Source organism: Taudactylus pleione, unplaced genomic scaffold (assembly GCF_031769625.1).
Source record: "Taudactylus pleione unplaced genomic scaffold, aTauple2 ptg000290l, whole genome shotgun sequence".
Classification (NCBI taxonomy): Eukaryota; Metazoa; Chordata; class Amphibia; order Anura; family Myobatrachidae; genus Taudactylus; species Taudactylus pleione.
The window spans coordinates 6,634,609-6,657,838 of NW_028284692.1; the positions used below are offsets into that span (position 1 = coordinate 6,634,609).

General features: G+C 41.3%; 1 protein-coding gene across 2 annotated transcripts; it reads left to right on the forward strand.

Annotated features, from left to right (window-relative positions):
• The first annotated feature begins 2,885 nt into the window (after nucleotides 1–2,885).
• Nucleotides 2,886–23,230, forward strand: RSAD1 (radical S-adenosyl methionine domain containing 1). 2 transcript variants are annotated; one of them, XM_088482710.1, is made up of 9 exons: nucleotides 2,886–3,303; nucleotides 5,873–6,006; nucleotides 8,161–8,365; nucleotides 10,003–10,368; nucleotides 10,597–10,660; nucleotides 12,870–13,017; nucleotides 13,744–13,798; nucleotides 20,090–20,193; nucleotides 21,598–23,230. In XM_088482710.1, exons 1-9 carry the CDS (start codon nucleotides 3,157–3,159, stop codon nucleotides 21,737–21,739), a joined length of 1,365 nt encoding a protein of 454 aa, XP_088338836.1. In that variant the 5' UTR covers nucleotides 2,886–3,156; the 3' UTR covers nucleotides 21,740–23,230. The 2 variants fall into 2 exon arrangements, with proteins under 2 accessions (XP_088338836.1, XP_088338838.1); XM_088482712.1 differs by lacking the exon at nucleotides 13,744–13,798 and having other exon boundaries at nucleotides 21,598–21,686.

Genomic DNA, 23,230 nt, shown 5'->3' on the forward strand with positions numbered 1-23,230 from the left:
TAGGCTATGTGTGAAAGGGGTATAATACAGTAGGCACAAACTCTTTCTAATAGCAACGAGTATAACAGCTAGCGTTATATACAGCTTATTATGAATAGTGGCTAACAGACCATTACTTAAATATGTAATGATGTCATAATATTTCCTTTGAACTGTGTATAATAACATATATTATACACCTTACTGGACACAGGGCCTGATTCAGAGCTGAACGCTCTGACCAGAGCGCTCGCTCTGAATCAGGGCCCTCCTACCTGTTTTAGGAGAGTCCTCATGGACGCTCGCATAGCTGTGGGTTACCCGTCGCTCTCCGGGTCTCGCGCATGCGCACGACAGAGCCCCCTCCGTCGTGCGCATGCGCAGTGGGGCAACATCGACCCCTTTGCGAGCGTCCTTTGCTCGCGATCGGGTCTGAATGACCCCCACAGTGGATACACAATAACTTTGGCTTTTTGTGTATGTGTAGTATCCAAAAAATAGTCTACTTGCATTTGCGATAATATGTACGATTGATATTTTATATAAATTTAGGGGCTCATGTAGTAATATACAAATGCATTTTGGCCCTTTATAAGTTACAACTTGCACTGTTTTCTAATGCGCATGTGCACCAAAGTATTGTATGCGCCCTTAGCCATGCCGACTGACTGCATTTTGCACCTAAATGACTCCTTACGCCATGGGAGCCGGGACAGGGATAGAAGGGGGTGTGTAAGTTTGTCAAAAGTACATCATTGAAATGTTCCTGCAAAATGTGTTCAATGCTGACCACCATACTGATGCAAGTGCACCTGTTTGGAAGCAGGTCACTTGGATGTGCTCCACCCCGCCCCTGGTGTCAAATTTGCACTGACGATGGTTATGATTTGCGGCACCATCCTATTGGTTGAATGCGGCTACACCTGTCCAGTTTATATTAATAGTATAGAAATATTTCTTATTTATTACAGTAATATTAGCACTCAGGGCCTAATTCAGACCCGCTCGCAAGCGGGTCGATGGTGCCCTAATGCGCATGCGCACGACGGAGGGAGCTCCGTCGTGCGCATGCGCGAGCCCCGCATAGCGACAGCCAAGCTGTCGCTACGGGTCTCGCACCAAAGGGGGCGTGCTGTCGATGGTGACTGACAGCACGCCCCCTTTGGTGGGCGTGCCGGGGGCGTTGCTGCCCAGACGGAGGCGTTCCCATGGGAACGCCTATCGTCTGGGTCCGGCCCCACTGACATCACTAGTGATGTCAGTGGGAGTGCTTTTGGCTCTGATAGAGCCAAAAACACTCCTGGGCTTGCGGCAGCGAGACCCTACCGCAGGGTCTCGTCGCAAGCCCGATGGTCTTGACCATCGCAACCATCTTTTTGGCCGTTCGCATAAGCTGTGGGTGGTCACCCACAGCTATGCGAGCGGCCAGGAGGCCGCTCCATTTTTAGGTAGGAGGGCCCTGATTCAGAGCGAGCGCTCTGGTCAGAGCGTCCGGCTCTGAATCAGGCCCTCAGTCTGTACCAATAATTACCAATGCATCTTTTAAATGAGAAAGGGGACTGATGTGCCTATTGATTTGAACTTAATAAAAAGTTTTTTTTCCATTTATAGAATGCAAATTTATTAGTTATTACTTACACTACACACTATATTGTGTATGAATCGGATACAGTTTTTTTTTCTTTTAGCATTTTGTTTACTCACTGTGAAGCCACATGCCCTGTTGTAACCCAGGCATATATATTTCACTATGTAGACAAAATTGATTGGACATCCAAAGTTTCAGCTGGTTTGGCATGGGTCCACTAATTGCAATGCATGGTCACATTAAAGGTGCACATCCACTATATGAGAGTGGAACGACTATACGATTACAACATTGTAATCGTTCACCATCCTGTGCAGTGGATAATGTGCCCACACTAAATGATATGTCGTTCAGTGCAGACACCCTCCCTCATCCTCGAACATGGACAACCTGACGATATCGACAGGTTGGCCTGCATGTTCAGGCGATGACAAATGCCAACAACGATCGGCGGAAGCACGCATCGTTGGTCGTTGCCAGCATATTCACTGCACAATTAATGAATGATTGAGCGATAACGATGTAGTAATCATTCAATCGCTCATTTTTCTTGTGTTGTGGATACACGCCTTAACCCTAAGTAGAGAGATGTTTTCGATAACTCTGTGCTCCCTACATTGTGGCAGTTCTATAGAAACAACAAATGTTTTTATCAGGACGACAATGCCACCGGTCATGTTTCCTCGGCGATGCTGGACTGGTATACAGAATATTCGGTAACCCAGATGGATTGGCCAGCTCTGAGTCGCAGCATGTTGTGTGGCACCGGCCAGCTGAGTAAGGTTATCAGCCTACTGCACATCATGCCTCCTGCCAATCACATGCCCGAGTGAGATCTTGCAATAACCGCAAAATAATTCAGCACAGCTTTGGAGACAGACGGCCCATGTGTTAGGTTCAGGACCTACCGCTCTGCCACTGCTAGACACACTACAGATACAAGCAGGTAATCCTGCCAAATTTTACAAAGAGAATAAAATACAAAGAAGTGTTTATTTAGCATGCATCTTGAATTTCGATAGAAGTGTCAAATTGTACTGGATCTAGCTGATAACTGATAATACATCTCCCCCAATGTCACTAATTTGTAATCAATATATTCAGATGTTACTGGTACTCTTTCCATCATGAATTACTACAGAAATGTAAAATGTAATGTAAATGTAAACCTTAATAATCTGTATTTCGTTTTTTTATATGTACCCACTTCAGCCACCGGCTGTCTCTCTCCTGTTCCTCATCTGCTGTCTCGTCATGAGACTCTTTCATTCTAATATGTATTTTAGATGTAATCAGGTACTCGGAGGCTCCAGCAGGGGGCGCCTAGCTGCAGAGGGAGAGAAGCCGGAAGATTATAGATGTGAAATTGAATGTGGGAGAAAGGAAAGTGTCTACAGTACACGTGTGTGTAGGAGGTCATGTAACTGGGATAATATGATTATGGCTTTAGGGGGAAATTGGGGGCATGTTTAACATTACTATGTAAAACATCCTGCCTCACATTTAACAATAGGAGTAGGTTCTGCGAGCGCTACAGTATGTCTCATAGAGTATATATAATGTGAATAATCTCCTGTGTCTGTGTAGCCATGCTTCGTACAAGGGTGTTAGCGATGTCGCTGGCTGTCACACGAAAGTTGTGCATGTCCCCTAGGCAGGGGGAGAGCTCTATGGAGGACATGTGTACAACTGAGGAGGAGGCGGAGGAGGAGAAAACAGCAGCTGTGTATGTGCATGTAAGTAAGGCAATCACTGTGATCACAGCTCTCTGTCTTGTAAGGTTTCCATAGAGATAACATGCTGAGCTAAAGTTATTGTTATTATTAGTTTGCCTTCCTAGCATGTAACTTGCTTTATTTGCCTTGGCATAATTTGGGATTTTAGATGTAGTAGTTACATTTGTACAGTTGAATACGAGCCATTGCTCTCTGTTATCAGGAACTGCCCTGCAAAAGGTTAATGTGTCAGACTATCACTCACTAGATTTATTAGCAGGAAGTCTTTGTATATGGATGAAAACATATTCAGACCACCGCCCACACAATGATCACAACTGTATTTTATATATCTTCCTTCTGACTAGGGCCCGTATTCAATTAGTTTTGCACCCACAAAAAAGTTCTGCATGCCGTACTTTTCGTCTACATTGCGTATTTTAGCTGCGGAAACTTATCGTGCGTCCCCCACTATTCGCCGTATTCAATTCTAAAAGACGCGAAAACGGCGACATGCAAAGTCAGAACAAGCGGAAACTGGTGTCAGAATCAGGGAAATCAGCCTGTACCCTCCAAAAAGATGCAGAAACTTTGGGGATCAATGTAGTAGTGACCCGATTAGTCCTAATAAAACTGTTTGGGGAACTTAAGTTGGTACAATTGCCTCTAATTAGCGTCTTTGTACAAGTGGTGAAGAATGGCATAAAGCAGTATTTTTTGGAGAAAATAAGTAGTCCTGTCAAATTTGGGGTACCTGAAAATGGGTGCAAGCATGTTTTAATGTCTTGTTTAAAATAGTGACATTCGTCCCTCCAAAAAGCACCTGCTTCTTAGAACACCCTCAGAACCTTTCTTCGCTAGTTTGTGAACTTGTCCCCCCACTTTGTGCTTTTTCACCCCCCCAAATGCAGAGTACTTTTTTGGGGTGTACTTAAATTTTTTTTAGGATTTTTTTTGACGCAGTTGCCCATTGGGGGCTGTCCAAAGGGTTCTGGGTGGTTTTCCCACCTTTGCACCCCCAAACAAAAAAGTTGCACTTCTTTTCTCTTGCTATTCAGAGGCAAATCTTTTTCACCTATTATATTGCATTGACTTTCCGCGTACGCAAAAAGCGGATGGAATTTAATACATCGATAATTTTCCGACAGGCAAAAAGTTGCAATCCTTAATACTTTTTTGCGGATCTCTGCTTTTCGCGTCTAATTGAATACGGCCCTAGAGCGGAGATCCTGTTGCTTTTACAGGTAGTAAGATTTGAAACACTTACCCTGGGCAATGTGAGAGATTTTTATTTATACCCTTTGTGCTTACACTGTCCATGATTTTGAAATAATGAATTTAAATCTCACTATTAGGTTAGATCAGATTAAGTTAATTGTTATTGGACAGTGGAATGCCGGCTAGGGAGTTATGATAGGCGCCGAAATACCGACGCCTATCATAATCCCCGGGAGGGTTAGGTTTAGGAAGCGGTAAGGGGGGGTTAGGGTTAGGCACCCCTGGGGGAAGGTTAGGGTTAGGCACTGGGGGGGGTTAGAGTTAGGCACCACTAAGGGAGGATTAGGGGGGGGACAGGGGAGGTTAGGATACTTACCTGCCTCTGTCGGGATCTTCATCCTGTCGGGCAGCCGCTGCTGGCATTCCAATCCCATTCCGTTATTGGGGGCACTCCTGAAATAATGTCTATGGAGATACAATATAACTTTTAATATTTGTCTATTAAAATGTGAGCAGTCAAAAAACAGTCAACCAAAACAATCCCGTAAACGCCCGATAACCAGCGTACATCCCTTTTGATTCCAAATCGTCTTATTAATTAGTAGACACTGGACCGAGGTCTGTACACACTGCACTTTTTAAACAATACCAAAATGATATGAGTGACCTAGCGTGTGCAGCACTCACTATATCAGATGACGATCAAACCGTCTTTTGAACGTTGGGCCGTAGTTTTGCCCTAGCTGTCTGATATATGAGTATTTTGGGACAAGAAGCACATTAGTGCAGAAGATCACAAACTCTGCCATTAGAGTCCAGGTTTTAAGGATATCCATGCTTGAGCCCAGATGGTTAAATCAAATTGCCTTAGGTGCAAATTAAGTCAACTGTGCTCAAGCATGAATATCCCTAAAACCTGGATTGTAATGGTGGAATTTTGGAACCTCTGGCACAGTGTGTACCCAGCTATAGTCCTGTGCAGGATAAAAAAAAACCTTTGTATTACATATTTATTTGTTAACATTGGGGCTGATTCACACTTGTACATGGAGCGATATTTTCTGTTTGTCATTTTTTTTCTGATCTGCGAATGTGCAGGAGCCACACTGTCTGTACAGCTCAGGTCCTGCAGCTTCACTGGCTCCAGCAGCGTGATTTCACTGGACATACTGAGTAACCAGAGAGTTATATATCCAATGTTGAAGCAATTGATCCGATGCTGCGTCCTTGGACACAGGAGTGTATCTGACGGGTTTTTTCGTGTTTTAGCACAGCCGCAGTGGTGCTGTTTTTCTTACTGAATCTCCTATGATCGGTTGGTTATACCTTATACCGAATAACCGGAAGTCTTATGTTGCTCTTCTTTCTTCAGTGGCCATACTGTGAAAAGCGCTGCACATACTGCAATTTCAATAAGTACATTGCACAGTCTGACAATGAGGCGGCCATCCGCTTTTGTCTGGTGCAGGAAGCTCGTACCTTGATCCAGCTCAGTCAGGTGCGCAGGTGAGTCCCTTGTGAGTAGTTTGTTCCTGGCAGAGAGGTTACAACAGAGTTGTCACATGTTCTAGACTTTTTTTTTATTACAGCAGTAAACTTGATGAATTACTACCCTGCCAATCACATAGTAACTACAGGTTGAGTCTCCCATATCCAAATATTCTGAAATACGGAATATTCCACAATACAGAATAATTTTGGCATGACTGAGGTAATGAAACCTTTGATTTTTGAAGGTTCAATGTACAAAAACTTTGTCTAAGGCACAAATTATTAAAAATATTGTATAAAATCACCTTCAGGCTGTGTGTATAAGGTGTATATGAAACACAAATATTATATATGTGCACAAACTTTGCTTGAGCCACAAAATTATTGAAAATATTGTATAAAATTGCCTGCAGGCTGTGTGTATAAGGTGTATATAACACATAAATGCATTTTGTGTGTATATTGGGGTCCCATTCCCAAGATATTTCATTATGGTATGTAATTATTCCAAAATACGGAATATTCCGTTATGCAAAATACCCCTGGTCCCAAGCATTTTGGATATGGGAGACTCAACCTGTACTTAGTAGCCTTATTATAGAGTTCCTTGACTTTTATTACTATTATGGTTCCGAGCCTCCGTTTTCTAAAATAGAACTGGGCTGTTAACTTGAACCTAAAATATAAGTGTATTCAAAATGGCACATGTAATTAACATAAGGACTGATGTGTAGAGGACCACGTGTGTGCCTATTACACACTGCAACAAAGAAATACTTTTCATTTGTTTCCTTTATAAAAATAGTCATACTTTACTCATTTGAGGTTAAGAAAAACGGATATATGACTTCAGAATGTTTTTATTAGCATTAGTTTTTGAGCTATGTACTTGTGCTATATGTACTTCAGTAATATAGACATTATGACAAGCAATTTTAAAATCTGATCTTTTCTCGATACAACATAAATAACAGTTGTTTCAAATCAATCAATCGCAAATAAGAGCACAAAACGAAACAACATCCAGCAACTGAAAGTACTATTGCAAATTACTATTCATGAGAGCGCTTTCTCTTTGCTTGTTGCTTGTACTCCTCTTCTGGGGCATCTCTTGTCACTGTCCAACAGCAGTCAGCAAGCATAGAAGGTTCCACCTACCCTGATAATCTTCCTTCCATTGCTGAAATGTCTTAGTGGAATCGCTTACTGTGCTTGTCACTCACTGCACCGCAGTTGTCAGGGAAGAAGTCCAGATGGGAGTCCAGAAAGTGGATTTTGAGTGACATGTTGCAGCCTAATTGATGATACTTTTCTAGAAGATTCCTTCCTTAACTTTAGCATCACTCAGAAGTAGAAATTTTCCTCTCAGGTAAAGCTTCTCCATCTTTGTTCATCACCTTTACAAAGTTCTTCATAAGCCCAAGCTTTATGTGTAAAAGGGGCAAAAAATTGTTGCTTTGATCATCCAAAGGACTGTGATGGACATTTTTTCCATGTGCTCCAATGACTACATGGCCTACAATGACTACATGGCCTACAATGACTACATGGCCTACAATGACTCAGCGTTCCTGTAATCAGGTTTGCCAACCTGTATATTCTTTAGACGACAAAATTCCCTAGTATTTAACAAAATACCCCGACATCATCATAAATGGGTTATATCTGGGAACTGAGAGCTAACTGAGAGTTTTAAATGTCATATTTGTTCTTCGCATACTGCAATCAATTAGAAGTAACTATTTTCATGTCGGAAACATTTTCACTGTTGTGTAGTGTTCTCTCCAGTTATGACATGGTCTGAGTATTTTGCATACACATTGGTCATTGTTACAGACTGTGGCTTCATACAAAGCAAATTAAGTTTAGTTTCAAGTATAGAAGTTTTTATTTTTGTATAGTGACAATTTCCAAGCAGTGAGCCATCCGGTTGCTTGTTTTTTAGGGTGAGTTTTTGTAGAGAGTTTGCCTTCATTCTATAGAATTTTTTGTCTCTTATTTCCCACTATGTAAATTGGCCGTCTCATCTTTTCTTAGTAAGCACCTAATGTAACATTATTTTATTCAACAAAGCAAAATGTAAAATATAGTACAAATCAATCCTGGAGGTATCTGGTCTAATATTACCAGGTTACCTGCACAATAAAGACATTCTGTTTTCTTTTATAGAATATCTTCTGTGTTTTTCGGTGGTGGTACTCCAAGCCTTGCCAGCCCTTCCACCATTAATGAAGTATTGGAGGTGATATCCAAGTATGCGTATTTGCCACAGGATGCAGAAATCACTTTGGAGGCTAATCCCACATCCTCAAGGGGAAGCAAACTGCAGCAATTCAGGGATGTTGGGGTGAACCGCTTGTCTATTGGTGTACAGGTAACTGTGTATTGTTGGGGTGAACTACCTGTATGTTGGTGTGCATGTGACCAGGGAAGGAAGGGGGGTTTGAAGGGGCGGGCGATTACATACCATAACAATTTCCTCCTGCCTACAGCTGTCTGCTCTAGCAGCAGAGTGCAGATGTGCGACACATTAGGGAAGAGACTACAACTGCTCATTGGCAGCAGCCTCCCTCACCATCCCAGCACACCGCAACAGCAGTCGCTGCTCTCTCTGCCCTGATGTTGCACACGCTCTGCTGCTTGAGCTGACAGCTGTAGGCAGGAGGAAAGGGTTATAGGGGGATGTCCCGTTTCCCCCCTGGACTGCATGCAATCCATACCATTGCAAGTGGGCATATACCACGTTTGCTGAATGCCAGCAATGGGCACTACTACAGCTGGTCAGAAAAAAGCTCAGGCCCCCAAATCGAACACCACAGGAGGCAAATTAAAATGGACGTGATGCCTCGGATACATATGAATATTTGAAAGAAAATAAAGGTGCGTGCACACTATACGATATTTTGCACGATTTGGCTGATATCGACGCATCGGAACGTCAGATTGTGTAAAATATGTCCAAATCGGGAGTGTCTACTCACGATAACTATGCCGATGCGCGTCCCCGCAGGTCGTACATCGCATCTTCAGGTCTTGACTACAGCAGGCAAGATCTGACCATCTCATTTACGAGATTAAGGTCTTTGGTCAGATCGTTTGTCAGTTTGGAAAGTTTATGCAAGATATCGTTTGTCTGGGAGTGCAGGGGAGTTGCCTGGGGAGTTCAAGGGAAATCGTTGACGACATTGCGTCTTTTGCGAGTCGTCTAGTGTGTAGGCACCTTTTTAGATCAAAAACATTCTCCCTTCCTCAACACTAAGGCCCACACCCCACAAACCTTTACCCTAGGCCAAGGAGATGCTATTTCCCCTGAGCACCGCTGTCTGATTTGACAGCTATTTTTCTGTTCCAGTTTTCTCCCTGCCTTCTCAGAAGATCAATGTCTGTGATGCAAAACACAAGTCCTCAAGGCAATATACCTTTATTAGATTGCGCTAATCACAAACTTGCACTTGCAGGAAATTATCTATCTGTGGAACTGCAGTTTTGTTTTATTTTCCTTGCAATATAAAGGTAATAACAGAAACGTATTACATACATGAAATAGCAGTCATTGTACATACCTAGATACACAAGAATAGATTTACACAAATGGTCAGTAATACATAATTGACTAGCTTATAGTTTATAAGAAACAAACATATTTGGCACACACTTACCGTGTTGTGCATAGTCTCCGACAACTACACGCAAACCAAACTCCAAGTTCCAGTCACATAACTGACATAATAATTCACAATCAGAAGTCACTGGGCCAGTTTTCGTAGTACACATAGAACAAGGTAAGAAGACAGTATCTGGTGCCATTGTGTACTCTGTGTATTTTATTCATATACATTGTTATTCTCTCATCTGCATACCAATATTTTCTTCCTTATCCTTTTCTGTTATTTGTGTTGGTTTATCTACTTGATTTTCTCCTACTATCTGTAAAGTACCATCTATTTTTTGACCTTCCTATTTATGTACTTGCCATTTTTTTATTCTTTCCTATTTGTGTTTTGGGAAAAGTCCCTGGATGACCATGACCTCATGCTCCTTGGCAGAACCCATACAGCCTCAGATGCACAACGCACATTGCAGGAGGCGTGTAAGATCTTCCTGGGTCACACATCGGTGGATGTGATGTTTGGGCTTCCAGGCCAAAGCCTGGCATCATGGCACAACACCTTACACAGGCTCTTAGAACCGTGCGATGACCACGTGTCTTTATATCAACTGACCTTGGAGAGAGGGACTACACTGTTTAAATTGAGAGAAAAGGGGCAGCTTGTTCTTCCTGATCAAGAGCTTATTGCCCAGATGTATGATGATGCTAGGTGGATTCTACAACAGGCTGGCTTCCGGCAGTATGAAGTCTCAAATTTTGCCAGGAATGTGAGTCCCTTTTAACTTTTATTAGTATTTGTGTTTTCTATACCAGGGGGAGTTTTTTTTTTTTTTTTTTTCAAAAGTTTATTCATCACAAGCTGTAACCAGATAGACATATTCAATGATGTGACTTTACCAAATCACTTCTGATGCTATAATAGATGCTGCATGTTTTCTTTGATTCCTTATACAGAAAATAAAATGATGTATATAATGTTAATTTAATATTTGCAGGAGGCAGTCAGCAAACATAACCTGTCTTATTGGCTGGGGAAACAGTATATTGGCATAGGACCTGGTAAGATTTCAGTTATCCCTGCTCGTGTTCACTGGAACTTGTCAGGGGTTGGGAAATGTACAGTATATCTGGCTATAGATGGTACTGCTAAGACAATAGTTGTACTAAGAGTAATCGTAGTCAAGAGTAAATGATGATGACATTTGTGTTCTATGTTCCTTTATTATACTAGTTCAAATTACATTTACAAATTATTTGACTGATAGAAATTCTCCATATAGAAACCCATCAGCAATCATAAGAATTTGCTAGCCCTCTACTTTGGGGTCGGTACAATTAGCCACACTCGCGGTACTTCTGGACTCACAGATTTGTGCTCGCAGCCTCTGGTGCGAATCCAGCACGCGAAGGGCACGAGTTGCAAGGACAACTTGCACCCTTCACGGGTAATTGAGTCGACCCCTATATTTGTGTGAAGCCAAAGTTAAGATAAATGTGTAGATCCCTAACATTTATGTTGTGTTAGTGACATATGCTGGACTACATTTATTCTTTATTACTTTTATTATTTCCCTGTCTTCCCCGGAGATGTGATTCTTATCTCACCAAGATTGTAAAGAAAAAAACCTGTAACTTGAACTTTGTAGTATAATGATTAGCTGTTTGCTATTGTAACATATTCTGCAACAGTTTCTATACATCTTTTACAGAAGAAGGGTTAGGCGATGACCATTAATTCAACATATACTTGTATAAAACAGTATGCGATGCACAAGGGAGAGAACATATTTGATTAGCAAAGTACTCTCCACATTGATAGCTGAATATGTTTGAACACTTGCAGAATGAGAAATGGTATACAGATGTGTCCACTTGCATCTTTGCCGCCGAATTTACCACTTGAAAGAAGATCCTAATTGCAGTATTGCCACACCCCTCTAATGTAGCTGCATGCAGCGTTGCACCGCCAGAGGTTGTGCCATTCTTTATAGGCGGTGGGGTCGTTACATCTGAAAACGGTCAGGTATCATATTTCCACTCCTTTACTTCTGTAGTAACAAACGCCATCCCTTGCCCCTGTGGTATCACATTCCCCACCCCAAAACTTCTATAGCAACACATGGCCGCCCTTCGTCCCCTCTGTAGTAACCATTTCTCCTTATTACTACCAAATGAATTAGTATTTGTAACCTTCTGTTTGTTTTCTACACACAGTTTAGGTCGGTCTGAGCTATTTGGTTAGCCAGCACCTAGTAGGATTAAAAGGGATAGTTGTATATTGTTGTAAAATATATTCATTACACAGCTGTAACCATATAGACATGCACTGTAACTTGGCTGCTTTCTCCCAGCAACACATTGCCCCCATCATCACCCCTGCAGTATCCTGTTTCTCTCTGTGATTGCTGTAGTAGGACATTAACACCCACAGCCCTCTGTAGCAGCACATTAATACCACTGCCATCCCACTCCCCCCCCATAGCAGCATATTACCACCACTGCTGCCACTACTCCCTCCCCTGTAGCACCACACTAACATGTAACCACCATTTCCCTGTAAATTACTTGCCTGTCCTCACCTGCTACCAGATACTAGTGTCGTAGTTGAGAGGGGGTTGAGTTTGGCAGTGAATCGGAATGAAGCTTAATTATTCTGATTTGCTGTCAAACTGACTTCACTGGCGAATGCCTGACTGAAAGAGTCCCCATCCCACTAGCAGCAGTGAGACTTGGTACAATACCGTCATTTACAGGGAAACTCAGGATGCACTTTTGGCACAATGTTGCCCTCAAACACAAACTAATAGACTGCCATATAGTAATATTACAGCATAAGAAAAAAATTGCAGATGGTCATGGCTCTGTTCTGGTGCCCCCGTCAGTCACCGGCACCCGCGACAGCTGCTCCACTGGCTCCGCCCATGCTACGCCTCTGCATTTGTGCCAAGTAAATTAATGTAATTAATTGTAATGAAGTTTATCACCTTAAAAAACTATGATGTGCCCATTTCTGGAAATGAAGTTGGGCCCAACTCACCAATTTCCCATAAATCATGCCTATGACTAGTTTAAATTTTAATTATGGATGTTCTGGTTTTAGGATTATGACGAATCCTCACAAGAAGGTTTGCTCAATTAGTAGTATTAAACAACAACAACAAATGTGCTTATTACTTTGTAAAAAAGTGTTATGTATGTTATTAGGACATTGTATTTAACAGTATTGTACATTAGGCACACTCAGTTTTACACTTCTGTTTTGACATAGGTGCTCATGGACGGTTTGTAGTTCAAACCAATAAGGGGAAAAGAAGGGAAGCCCGTATACAGACCCTGGAACCGGAACCATGGATGAAGGAAGTAATGCGATATGGACATGGTACACGAAAAGTGACTGAGCAAAATGATTTTGATGTGTTAGTGTCATGTTTAAGTGATTTACTCTTGCAAGTAAATGTTCCCTTCTAAGTGTTATGTAACAATGTACTAATCTTCATAAAGGGTGTGGTATAAGAGACAGCAGGTCGACAGGGTCAAATGGTTTACAGCTAAAAGGTCGACATGGTTGACGCACAAATGGTCGTACACACAACAAAAGGTCGACACATATTGTTTTTAAGTATTTTAACCCTAATCATGACCCTAGCCCTCCCCCTGGTGCCTATCTCTAATCGTTTCCCTTCCGCATGCCTAACCCTAACCCTAAAATCATGAAAAACCCATTTTGTTGACATTTTCTGTTTTGGCCATTTGTGTGTCAGCCTTTTGACCCTGTCGACCACTTGACACTGTTTATTTTGTCGACCTTATAACTGTTGAGCATTTGACCCGGTTGAACTTTTGACCCTGTCGAACATCTGGTGTAGACCTATTGACTGTCTACCTAGACACTGTAGATTTTCCATCCGGATAGCCTTCATAAGACAACTGTGACTTGCTGTATGTGTTTTCCATCCCATAACCACTGTTTCTTCACCTGTTGATGTAGTTGCTAACATTGAGTATTTTGTAAAGATGAGTTTGGCTGAAAGAGCGATTTTACTAGTCCTTAAAATTATGTTAAACAAATTCTTCCTTCTATAATAACTGCTCCATCCCCAGTGACTATCACTTGTGACAACTGACATTCTTTGTTTTCTCAGGTTGTCAGAAATATTGGTATTAGGTTTAAGAACTGACATTGGGATATCTCTTAAGGTGAGAACATTTTTTTTTAGTGTGTTGGGGTTGAATCACAGAGGATATTGAAATGACAATTGCAACAGCAGTACTTTCATTATTTTTATAGTATTTTAGATCAGTTTTATAGTTGAGAAATAGGTTGCACTTTAAATGCAAAGTAAAGGTTGGTACAGTAGGACAGGAAATCTAATGGTTTAAAATATTATCAATCAATAAAGTTTGTTTAATTTAAAGGCATGTTACATGCAAATATTCTTAAAAATAAATAGTGGCGCTTTTATTAATATGATCTGTCATTAATGTTTTGAACCATTATATATTAAATAAATATATTTATTATATAGACAAAAGTGATTGGACACCCCGGCGCAAGTGAAATGGAGGTATAAAACGAGAAGTATAGAGAGAACTTTGTGAGAAGAATAGCGATAACTTTGTGCTCCCTACATTAGCAGTTCTATGGAAACAAGAAGTGTTTTTTATCAGGATGACAATGCCACCTGTCATGTTTCCAGGGCGACGCTTTACTGGTATACAGAAAATTGGGTAGCCCAGATGGACTGGCCAGCTCAAACCCCATTGAGAACCTCTGGTTACAAATAGAAGCGACGTTGGCATTCTAGGCCGACACGACCTTCTCCAGTGTCACAGTTGGTCACTGTAGTGAAGACAGAATGTCAAAACATAGCGTGCTGTTCTCCAGGAACTTGTGGACAATTTGCCAAGAAGGTTGGTGGACCTACAAAGTACTGACGCCACTAAAATCTCAATGATCTAGTTGCTCAGTGTCCAATCACTTTTCTCTACAGTGCGTGTGTGTATACGTATATATGGAAATATATATATATATATATATAATATTTCAATAAACAAATGTAGGTAGGGAGCTTGGATATGCTTTCAGCTGTATATACCAATGTCCAGCTCACAAAAACTCCCACACAGTCACTTATGGATTTTGCCCAGCGTTAGAGTCCGTCTTCTTTATAAGAACCGCTGCTCCCCTTCTTTTCACACAATTCCTGCATTCTCACAGGACAAGCCAAGATAAGGAGGAGGCGCTCCATAGTGCATACATTTATTTATTCACAGTCACGTAATAGTTAATAAACAGTTAAAAGCCAGTAAGGTGAACTCGTACCAGACAGCAAACTGTTGTGGGCTGGTTACCATATGGTGTATTACAATCAAATCCAGGAAAACTCCATCAGACCTCTCCCGCAGCTCCGGGCACAAAACCTGCACCGCTGACCGTCTCGGCGGAAGCCACAGCACACCTGTGACTACCAAAGGACATGGGAGCACCAGGGAGAGCCGGATCACTCAAACACTGCGACAGCAAGCCGTGCCCTAGTGCTTTGAGCACCTGTGAATCTCTGTCCCTGGGAGTCTGGCAATAACACACACTATATGCCAGCATGTAGTAGGCAATGTAAACGCTGGTATGCTGCCACTAGTGCTGCTGTGCTCTATACAGATCAGTTACAAGGCATTTTAGCACCCTGAACTGATCATCAATCCTCTCCCCTGTTCTTGCCCATATTCCCTGTTGTTGCTGTTTATTCATCTTCCCTGGAGACCTAGTACAAGAGGAGCTTATCCAGAGTAAGGCTACATCTCAGGCATACTGTGGTATCACTGACTCCAGCAATCCTGCACCTGCATTTCTCTTAACTAAGTGCCCCAGGCAGAGGCACATGTAAACAGATAAAAGGGGGGGGTGGTGTAAATATTTAAGCTTGTCAACCAAATTTGTAAGATGTTTGGAAGGTGAATCACTGCTGAGACAGGCTTTACAGAATCCAAGCGTGAGGCTCACAATGCTTAAAATCGGCAAATTTTATATCTAAAGATTACTTTGGTCTTTTCCCGTATTGACGTTAGCAGTATCCTCCTCATTAGTTTGTATAATAGTGCTTCTTAAATTCTTGGTGATCACGTCTGTGTTTATGGTCATCAGCAATTGTTTACTATATCTTTCTGATTTTCATTGCTTTCTTGATACCACATTTCATTTAAAACATTTTCAAATAAAAAGTTCAGTCTTAAGCTGGGTATACACCTAAACAATGGTGCGACTCAGTGCTTCAGCGTTGTGACGATACATTGCCTTGCCGTACACACTGCAGTCTGGCGTACGACGGTGCGATGCTTAGTTACATGCTGCATGTAACACCGCCTTGGCTGTGGAATCGTCACATCTGCTGTGCAGAACAGCAGATGGGATGTTTCATTGAACGACAGCAGTGAACGTCTGATTGGGCGTACATGCTATATGTAGTGTACAATATATTGTTCTGATTTTTGTCTGATCATATAGTGCCTGATTCAGAGCTGTACGCTATGCCGATGTTCACGCAGTTGAGCAGTTTTTTGCTACTGCACATGCACAAACTGCCGAGGAAAGACTCTCTGTGCACGGGCGAGCTGTAGTTTTACACGGCATTCGCAATGTCTCTGTGATTGCAAGGTCCTGAGTGGACCACTACAATCCATGGGCGTTCCTGGGTGCAGTCGGGGAGGTGGCAGAAAGTGTTCGCAAAAGGAGGCCAGTCTGTGGACGTGTTGTGGGAGCTCTAAGTGACTGCATTCCCAACTTGTGAACCACAGTCTCAGAGGTCATTTTTATAATAATTTTATTTATATAGCACTTTTCTCCATCAGGACTTAACAACATCAAAAACAATTCATCGGTTTAGTATTACAGAAGGAAAACAAACCGAAAACAGTCAACATAATGGGTATGAGAGGCATAATGCAGGGTTGGTGGACCCATTTTGGGTAAGAGCTTCCATAGGTTATATATCCCACTCAAGAAGGGTACCAGACGAGGCAGCCATTTTAGGCGCGCAACATAGGTTAGCGTAGAGTAGGTAACACTTAGGAAAGATAACACAAGGTGGGGAAGTTGCGGCATAGTAAATCTAAGAGACCTTACATAGCCAAGAGATCCAAGTATTTTTTCATCCCACCCATGGGTGTACCAGGTTAGTCGCACTACGAAGGTTACAATGTGTAAGATATCATACAAGGAACAAATATGCGTCACTGAAACGTGTGGTGTGATATGTACTGCATGAATAGATCCATAAGTTGCTCATCTTGCCAATATCAGCACCATTTGAGGCAGTCATCTTGGGCGCACTGCATAGGTTACATGTGCAACCTGTAGAGGTATAACATCCGGGGGGAAAAAAGAAAAAAAAAAAAAAAGCTGAATGCAGAGGCAAAATTGGCAGTATTAGCACAAGGGTGACAGTAATATAACATCTATGGAAAGGTTAATCTAAACTTAAGAGGAAAAGAATGAATAGAGAAAAACTGCACCAAGCCTCATTTGGTGACCACAACCTAAGGTCCATTTGAGAGGTAACCTTGCTGCGTCGTTCGGAATGGCACAGTTGGAGTGGATAAGCCGATTGCATGGGGAGATCAACCAGGAGTGTATCAGGAGGGCTGCGAGCAGCATTGGGGATCCAGGAGTAGGCACAGTGGTAGATGAAAACAGCGCCTGATTCAGAGCCGGACGCTCTGACCAGAATCGGGGCCCTCCTACCTGAAAATGGAGCGGCCTCTTGGACGCTCGCATAGCTGTGGGTGACCACCCACAGCTTATGCGAGCGTCCATGATGATGGTCGCGATGGTCAAGAGTTACAAGAAACTATGTTGCCCAATAGGATTCCTTTTCATTCTAAAGACCCTTAGACAGAGCTGTGGAATCCTGCAATTCTAATCAGATGTGGATTCCTTTTGTTGACACATGTTTTTTGTTTTATTAGTTCAACTGCTTCACCTATAATTAGCTCAAGGCAGCTTGTTGATTTAAAGCTGCCTTGAGCTAATTATAGGTGAAGCAGTTGAACTAATAAAACAAAAAACATGTGTCATCAAAAGGAATCCACATCTGATTAGAATTGCAGGATTCCACAGCTCTGTCTAAAGGCCCCCATACATCAGAGATTGATTGCAACAATCGTGCAATTTGCAATCGATTGTGTATAAAAATCTTTCCCTTTTTCAATCGATTGCAGAATTGCCACAATCGATTGTGTATAAAAATCTTTCCCCTTTTCAATCGATTGCAAATTGCACGATTGCTGCAATCAATCTCTGATGTATGGGGGCCTTAAGGGTCTTTAGAATGAAAAGGAATCCTATTGGGCAACATAATTTCTTGTAACTCTGTTGTTACTTGCTACAATCGTACTGTTGCAAAATCCTGGAAAAGCTATATTATTATCTATAACAAGAGAGACTTTAAATCCAATCACTTGTTTAGTATTTCTCATAAGGGAGATTTTCTATCTAATTTTATGTTTATGTGCTATACTGTATAATTATATTTTTATGTGTGGATAATATATATGTGCTGAAATATCCAATTAGGATTTAAATTTTGCTGGCCAGCAAATGTTATATATGTACATTATTGTCTATATTGGAGATTTTATATATTAATAATTTTCATATGCTATTAAATTGCTAATAAATATTATTTCTGTATTCAGCGCTCTTTTCTTATTTTTCTATTCTCTGGTTTATGTTAGGAGATGTTTGAGTAGATCTCCAATGTAAAGAGCTGCAGAAAGCAATATAATTCTTTTTAAATTTATAGAGGATTAGCGCCAGGTGTTTTCTATTTTTTTCCTTATTAATCAATTAAACAAATGGTGAGAGGACAATCTACAAACACAGATACAGAGTAATTTCCTGCCTTGATACAGATTTTAAAATGATATGAAATACTGTGTAGTTAAATTACCTATCAATTTTTAAAGGCTGTACAATAGAAAAACCAAGCAGCAATATTTGTTGGGTGCTGTAGTTAATTACCTGTGGATGATAAGAAATTTTAAAAAATCACATCACAGTCCTTTCTAGGTCCAAGTATAGTTAGTAATAACCCACTGAATAACTCCGGCTTCAATTTAAAAATTCATATTACACTTTAAACTAAGCACTTAAAATCTATGCACTCTTGCTAGAGCAGCCATAGCAGCTTTAGAGATAAAGTTGGCCCAGAATCTGAGTAGCCAATGACTTACTCAAGGAGTCGATATGCGTCCGATATTGCATCGATAGTGGTGTGATCTCAACCCCCGGAGGATCTGCACACAACGCAGACAGGGGAAGTGGGGTGTAGCAACATTTGCTCAGTCCGTCGCACACTATTTCAGGAGGGGAGTCTGTTAGCAGACATTAGCACATTTTGTAACATAATTTGCGAGTTTGAACGCAGCTGTGAATGGAATAGTGTACAGCTCTGAATCAGGCCCATAGTGTACTCCACCACAGTCTTACCGCCTTATCACAGTACACTATATAAGTAGTAATAAAGAAATAACACACTATCAGTGTATTTTAGCAATAGGAGCCTATTGGTAGACAACCTGTATTGTAAGGCTGTCATATACTGTCAATGACGTGTGACGTGAGATGACATTCCACATAGGGAAGTCAGCAACCACCCGGCATAAAATAAAACGTGATAATACTCCTTTTACACCAGAGCTAAAACCTGGGTTATTGCAGGGTTAACCCGGGTAGCTCCTTGGTGTAAAAGGGGACAGGGTTGGATTCCCGGGTCGAGTGACCCGGCAATCCAACCCAGGTAACTTGCAGGGTTTAACACGGGAATGACCCATGAAACCCTGCAGTGTAAACTGCGTGATCCAGGTCACGATGACAGTGGCGCTTGGAGATTACGTAATCTCCAAGTGTCCAATTTTCTTGCCGGAAGAGCCGGGTCACTGCAGACTCGGGTCCGGTGTGAACGGAGCCAACTCTGTAATATCCTCGGTCAGCGCCGGCTAAATTCCGGGTCTGATCCGGTTTGGAACCCTGTTCCAACCTCTGGTTCAGACCCTGAATTTAGGTATAAAAGCAGTATTAGTGACAATTGGCTACTTTTTTTTTTTTTTAAATATATTTTCTTTTGCCTTAATAAATACATTCTGGAACTAAAGCCTCCCGCTAACTTGGTAAAAACCGTGACTCAAAATAAATGCTGTGAAATAACTATCAAACCTATTATAGTGCTTGCACTGTGAGACTACAGAGAGCTAAAATATTTAATCGCTGAATAAGAGATTATACTTTAATATAGACCTAGCTTTAAAGTATCTGCTTACTGCAAAAGTGACAGGAGTGTCGTGCTTGGCAGCCTATATTTCTACTTCTTCTGCAATGCTGCAGTGACCATTCTAGGTTTAGATGGCCACAGCATAAAGGTTTCTTTTTATATCTGCAGGGAACAGTGTCTTTTACTACAAAGCTTTACAGTCTAACATTTTCCTGTTACACAGCGCTGGCAGAAGCTCTCCTCTACAATCAGCTTACATGAATTGTTTGAGGCATCACAGGAACTGAGAGATCTACGGGAGAATGGACTTTTGGTGCTAGATCTAAAGTAAGTAAGGAAATAGCCAGTATAGGAAATAATGGAATGCGGACTACAAATCCCCATTAATCTTAGCAGTATTGGGTTGAGGCAACACTCTAATTCTCACATTTCATCTTTGGAGAAACTAAAATTGATGTTAACAGGCACATGCCTCTTTCTCCATTCAGTCATTCATGATTTTAAACTGAAATGACACTGATGAAAACACTTTTTTTTGTAGGGTTCTTAACAAGTTTAAGAAAAAAAAAAAAAAAACTATATTCCTATAATTGAAAGACCCTTCAGTAAAATTGTTAACATGTGTTTGACCTATTTTAAAATAGTAAATCACTAGCTGTGTGCTGCCTAAGAGGAATACTTTGTAAGTGTGGTTATGCTTATAGTGACATATGTCCCATTATGACCTTTTTTATGGTTTAAACAACTTGGTACAGCAGTGTAGAATACTCTACTTATTACACTTGCATAGAAATCTCATAATACCATTATTTCTCTTCAAACCACAATGGGGCCTCTGCTAGCCTTGGGGCATGGGTGGGCAATAAGAGTCCCCAGCTGCTGTTGAACTACACATTTAAGCATTCCCTACCACAGTTTTAGCATGTCCTTTAAAGCAAAACTGTGGCAGGGCATGGTGGAATGTGTAGTCCCACAGCAGCTGGAGGGCCGCATATTACCCACCCCTGATTAACAGTATAGAGGTTGCTGTCAACTGCAAACTTGTTTGGACACTAGCTACTATACACCTCAATCAATAGGTGCTCAGTTTTCTTGTTTAGCGCTAATGGAGTGGAGCACCTTTCTTTTATCTGCTCATGGAGCAGGATTTATTTTCTTTCATTTTCCTTTATTTGCATTGGCAGAAGTGTTGTGTATGTTTGGTGAATTGGAAATATAGCAATTGGTTTTGAATAATATACAGTGCATCTGGAAAGTATTCACAACGCTTCACTTTTTACACATTTTGTTATGTTACAGTTACAAAAAGGAATGGACGAAACTGCCCAAAGATAGGTGTGCCAAGCTTGTGGCATCATATTCAAAATGACTTGAGGCTGTAATTGCTGCCCTAGGTGCATCAACAAAGTATTGAGCAAAGGTTGTGAATACTTATGTACATGTGATTTCTTTTTTTTTTTTATTGAATTTGCAAAAATCGCAAAAAAACTTTTTACACATTGTCATTATGGGATATTGTGTGTAGAATTTTGAGGACAAAAATTAATTTATTCCATTTTGGAATATGGCTGTAACATAACAAAATGTGAAAAAAGTGAAGCGTTGTGAATACTTTCCGGATGCACTGTACATTCCTCTTAGGAGGCCCATAGTTGTCTGGCTTGCAGATTGGGTACATTTTGTATTGTCTTTCAGTGTGGTCCTTATTCTTTGTTTCTCTTTTTTTTTTAGTGGCCTGCGATGCTCTTGGAGGGGTCTCGCTGTATTAGACAGCCTTTTATTGCCTATTTTATCACAACTTCAAGAATCCTGGACTCGGCAAAAGAGTATGACCTCCCAAATGGCCACACAAGACTCTGATGTGGAAATGTGATCGTAATTGTACAAGATATTATTCATTATGCAGTTTTATTTGCTGGTGCTGAAACTATTTTTGAGATCGATAATAATGTTATACCTCTTTCACGTCGCAAAAGCCAAGTCGCACCCGGGATTTGTACACTGTCCATCCCGGGTGTGGCCCGGCTGAGACCCCTTAGACTGGTGGCCCGACCCGACAATAATGCCGGGTCAATGAGGTCACCGTCATCACTGCTGAGCTGGCGCTTGGAGATGAGATCATCTCCAAGCGCCGGCTCTCCCTATGCAGTGAACGGGACCCGAGTCGCCCCGACCCGGGTTACCCGTTCACACTGCATCGCGAGCTTGGTTGAACTCGTGTTCAACCCTGCTCGTTATCGGAGTTGAAATGCCGGGTCATTCGACCAGGGTTATTTCAATTGGGCCCTTTCACACTGAACAGTAACCCGGGTTGTTGCGCGTTCACGTGCAATAACCTGGGTTATTTGCTGGCAGTGTGAAAGGGGTATTAGTGAATGTGTACTTAAGTCACATCTGCTGTGCCATACTGCAGATTGATATTTTTAAATAATGGAGTCGTGGGGATTGTGTGACCCACTGACCACAGTGATGGTGCCAGTAAGTATTTTGTTTCCCTAACCCTATGATCTTTATTAAAAGTATATGAAACAAAATCTAGTTTTTACATTAAAATTTTTGTAGAATGGGGCCATGTCATTTCACTAGGGATTTGCTCCAGGATAGTGGACCTGAGTGCATTATTGAGAGAGGTGATTTGGCGGTCCCTTTTAAGGCATGAATATTAGATTAATGCTGATATGGCTAAAATAGGACCTACTATTGTATTTATGAAGGACCCAGTTTACAAAAAAAAATATGCCTATTTCTGTCCCTGTAGTTCCCCAAGAATGACCATCATTACTGTACAGACCATCTACTCTGTAGAGATACACAATTGCAGTTTGGGCCATTCACTAGGATTGCTCTGTAGAAGTAAAAAAGGATTTGTGGATACATTATTAGAAATTTATTTCAATTTGTGTTCAAAAGTCCTTTGAGAAAGCTGTCATTGGACAGCAGCAAAACCGTTAGTGACCTGTGCTGTCAGCAGCCTTCTCTTCTAAAAGACTTTTGTGGTAATTCCTTAATGGACCCTACCTCGAGACCTGGAATTTCCAGCGCATTATACCGTGTTTTGAAGTGGAACCACCTACTGGGCGTTGTGCTATATTGCTAAAGAGGACCCCATCGCTGTTTCCACGGAACTGGTAATATTTACCCTAAGCTGGATCCATATGATTATTTAAAGGGCCATACAGGTACTTTATAGGCTCATATATCCAATAACCAATGGAACATTCTGGGAATAAGTAACTCTAATCCACAATTCCATTCTTTTCAATTTATCTGCTTCAACATTATTCTCAAGGTTCAATGTGCTCTCGCTGCAATCAATTTTACTGTATTTGTTTATATCTAACAACTTTAGCCTATTCACTGCTAT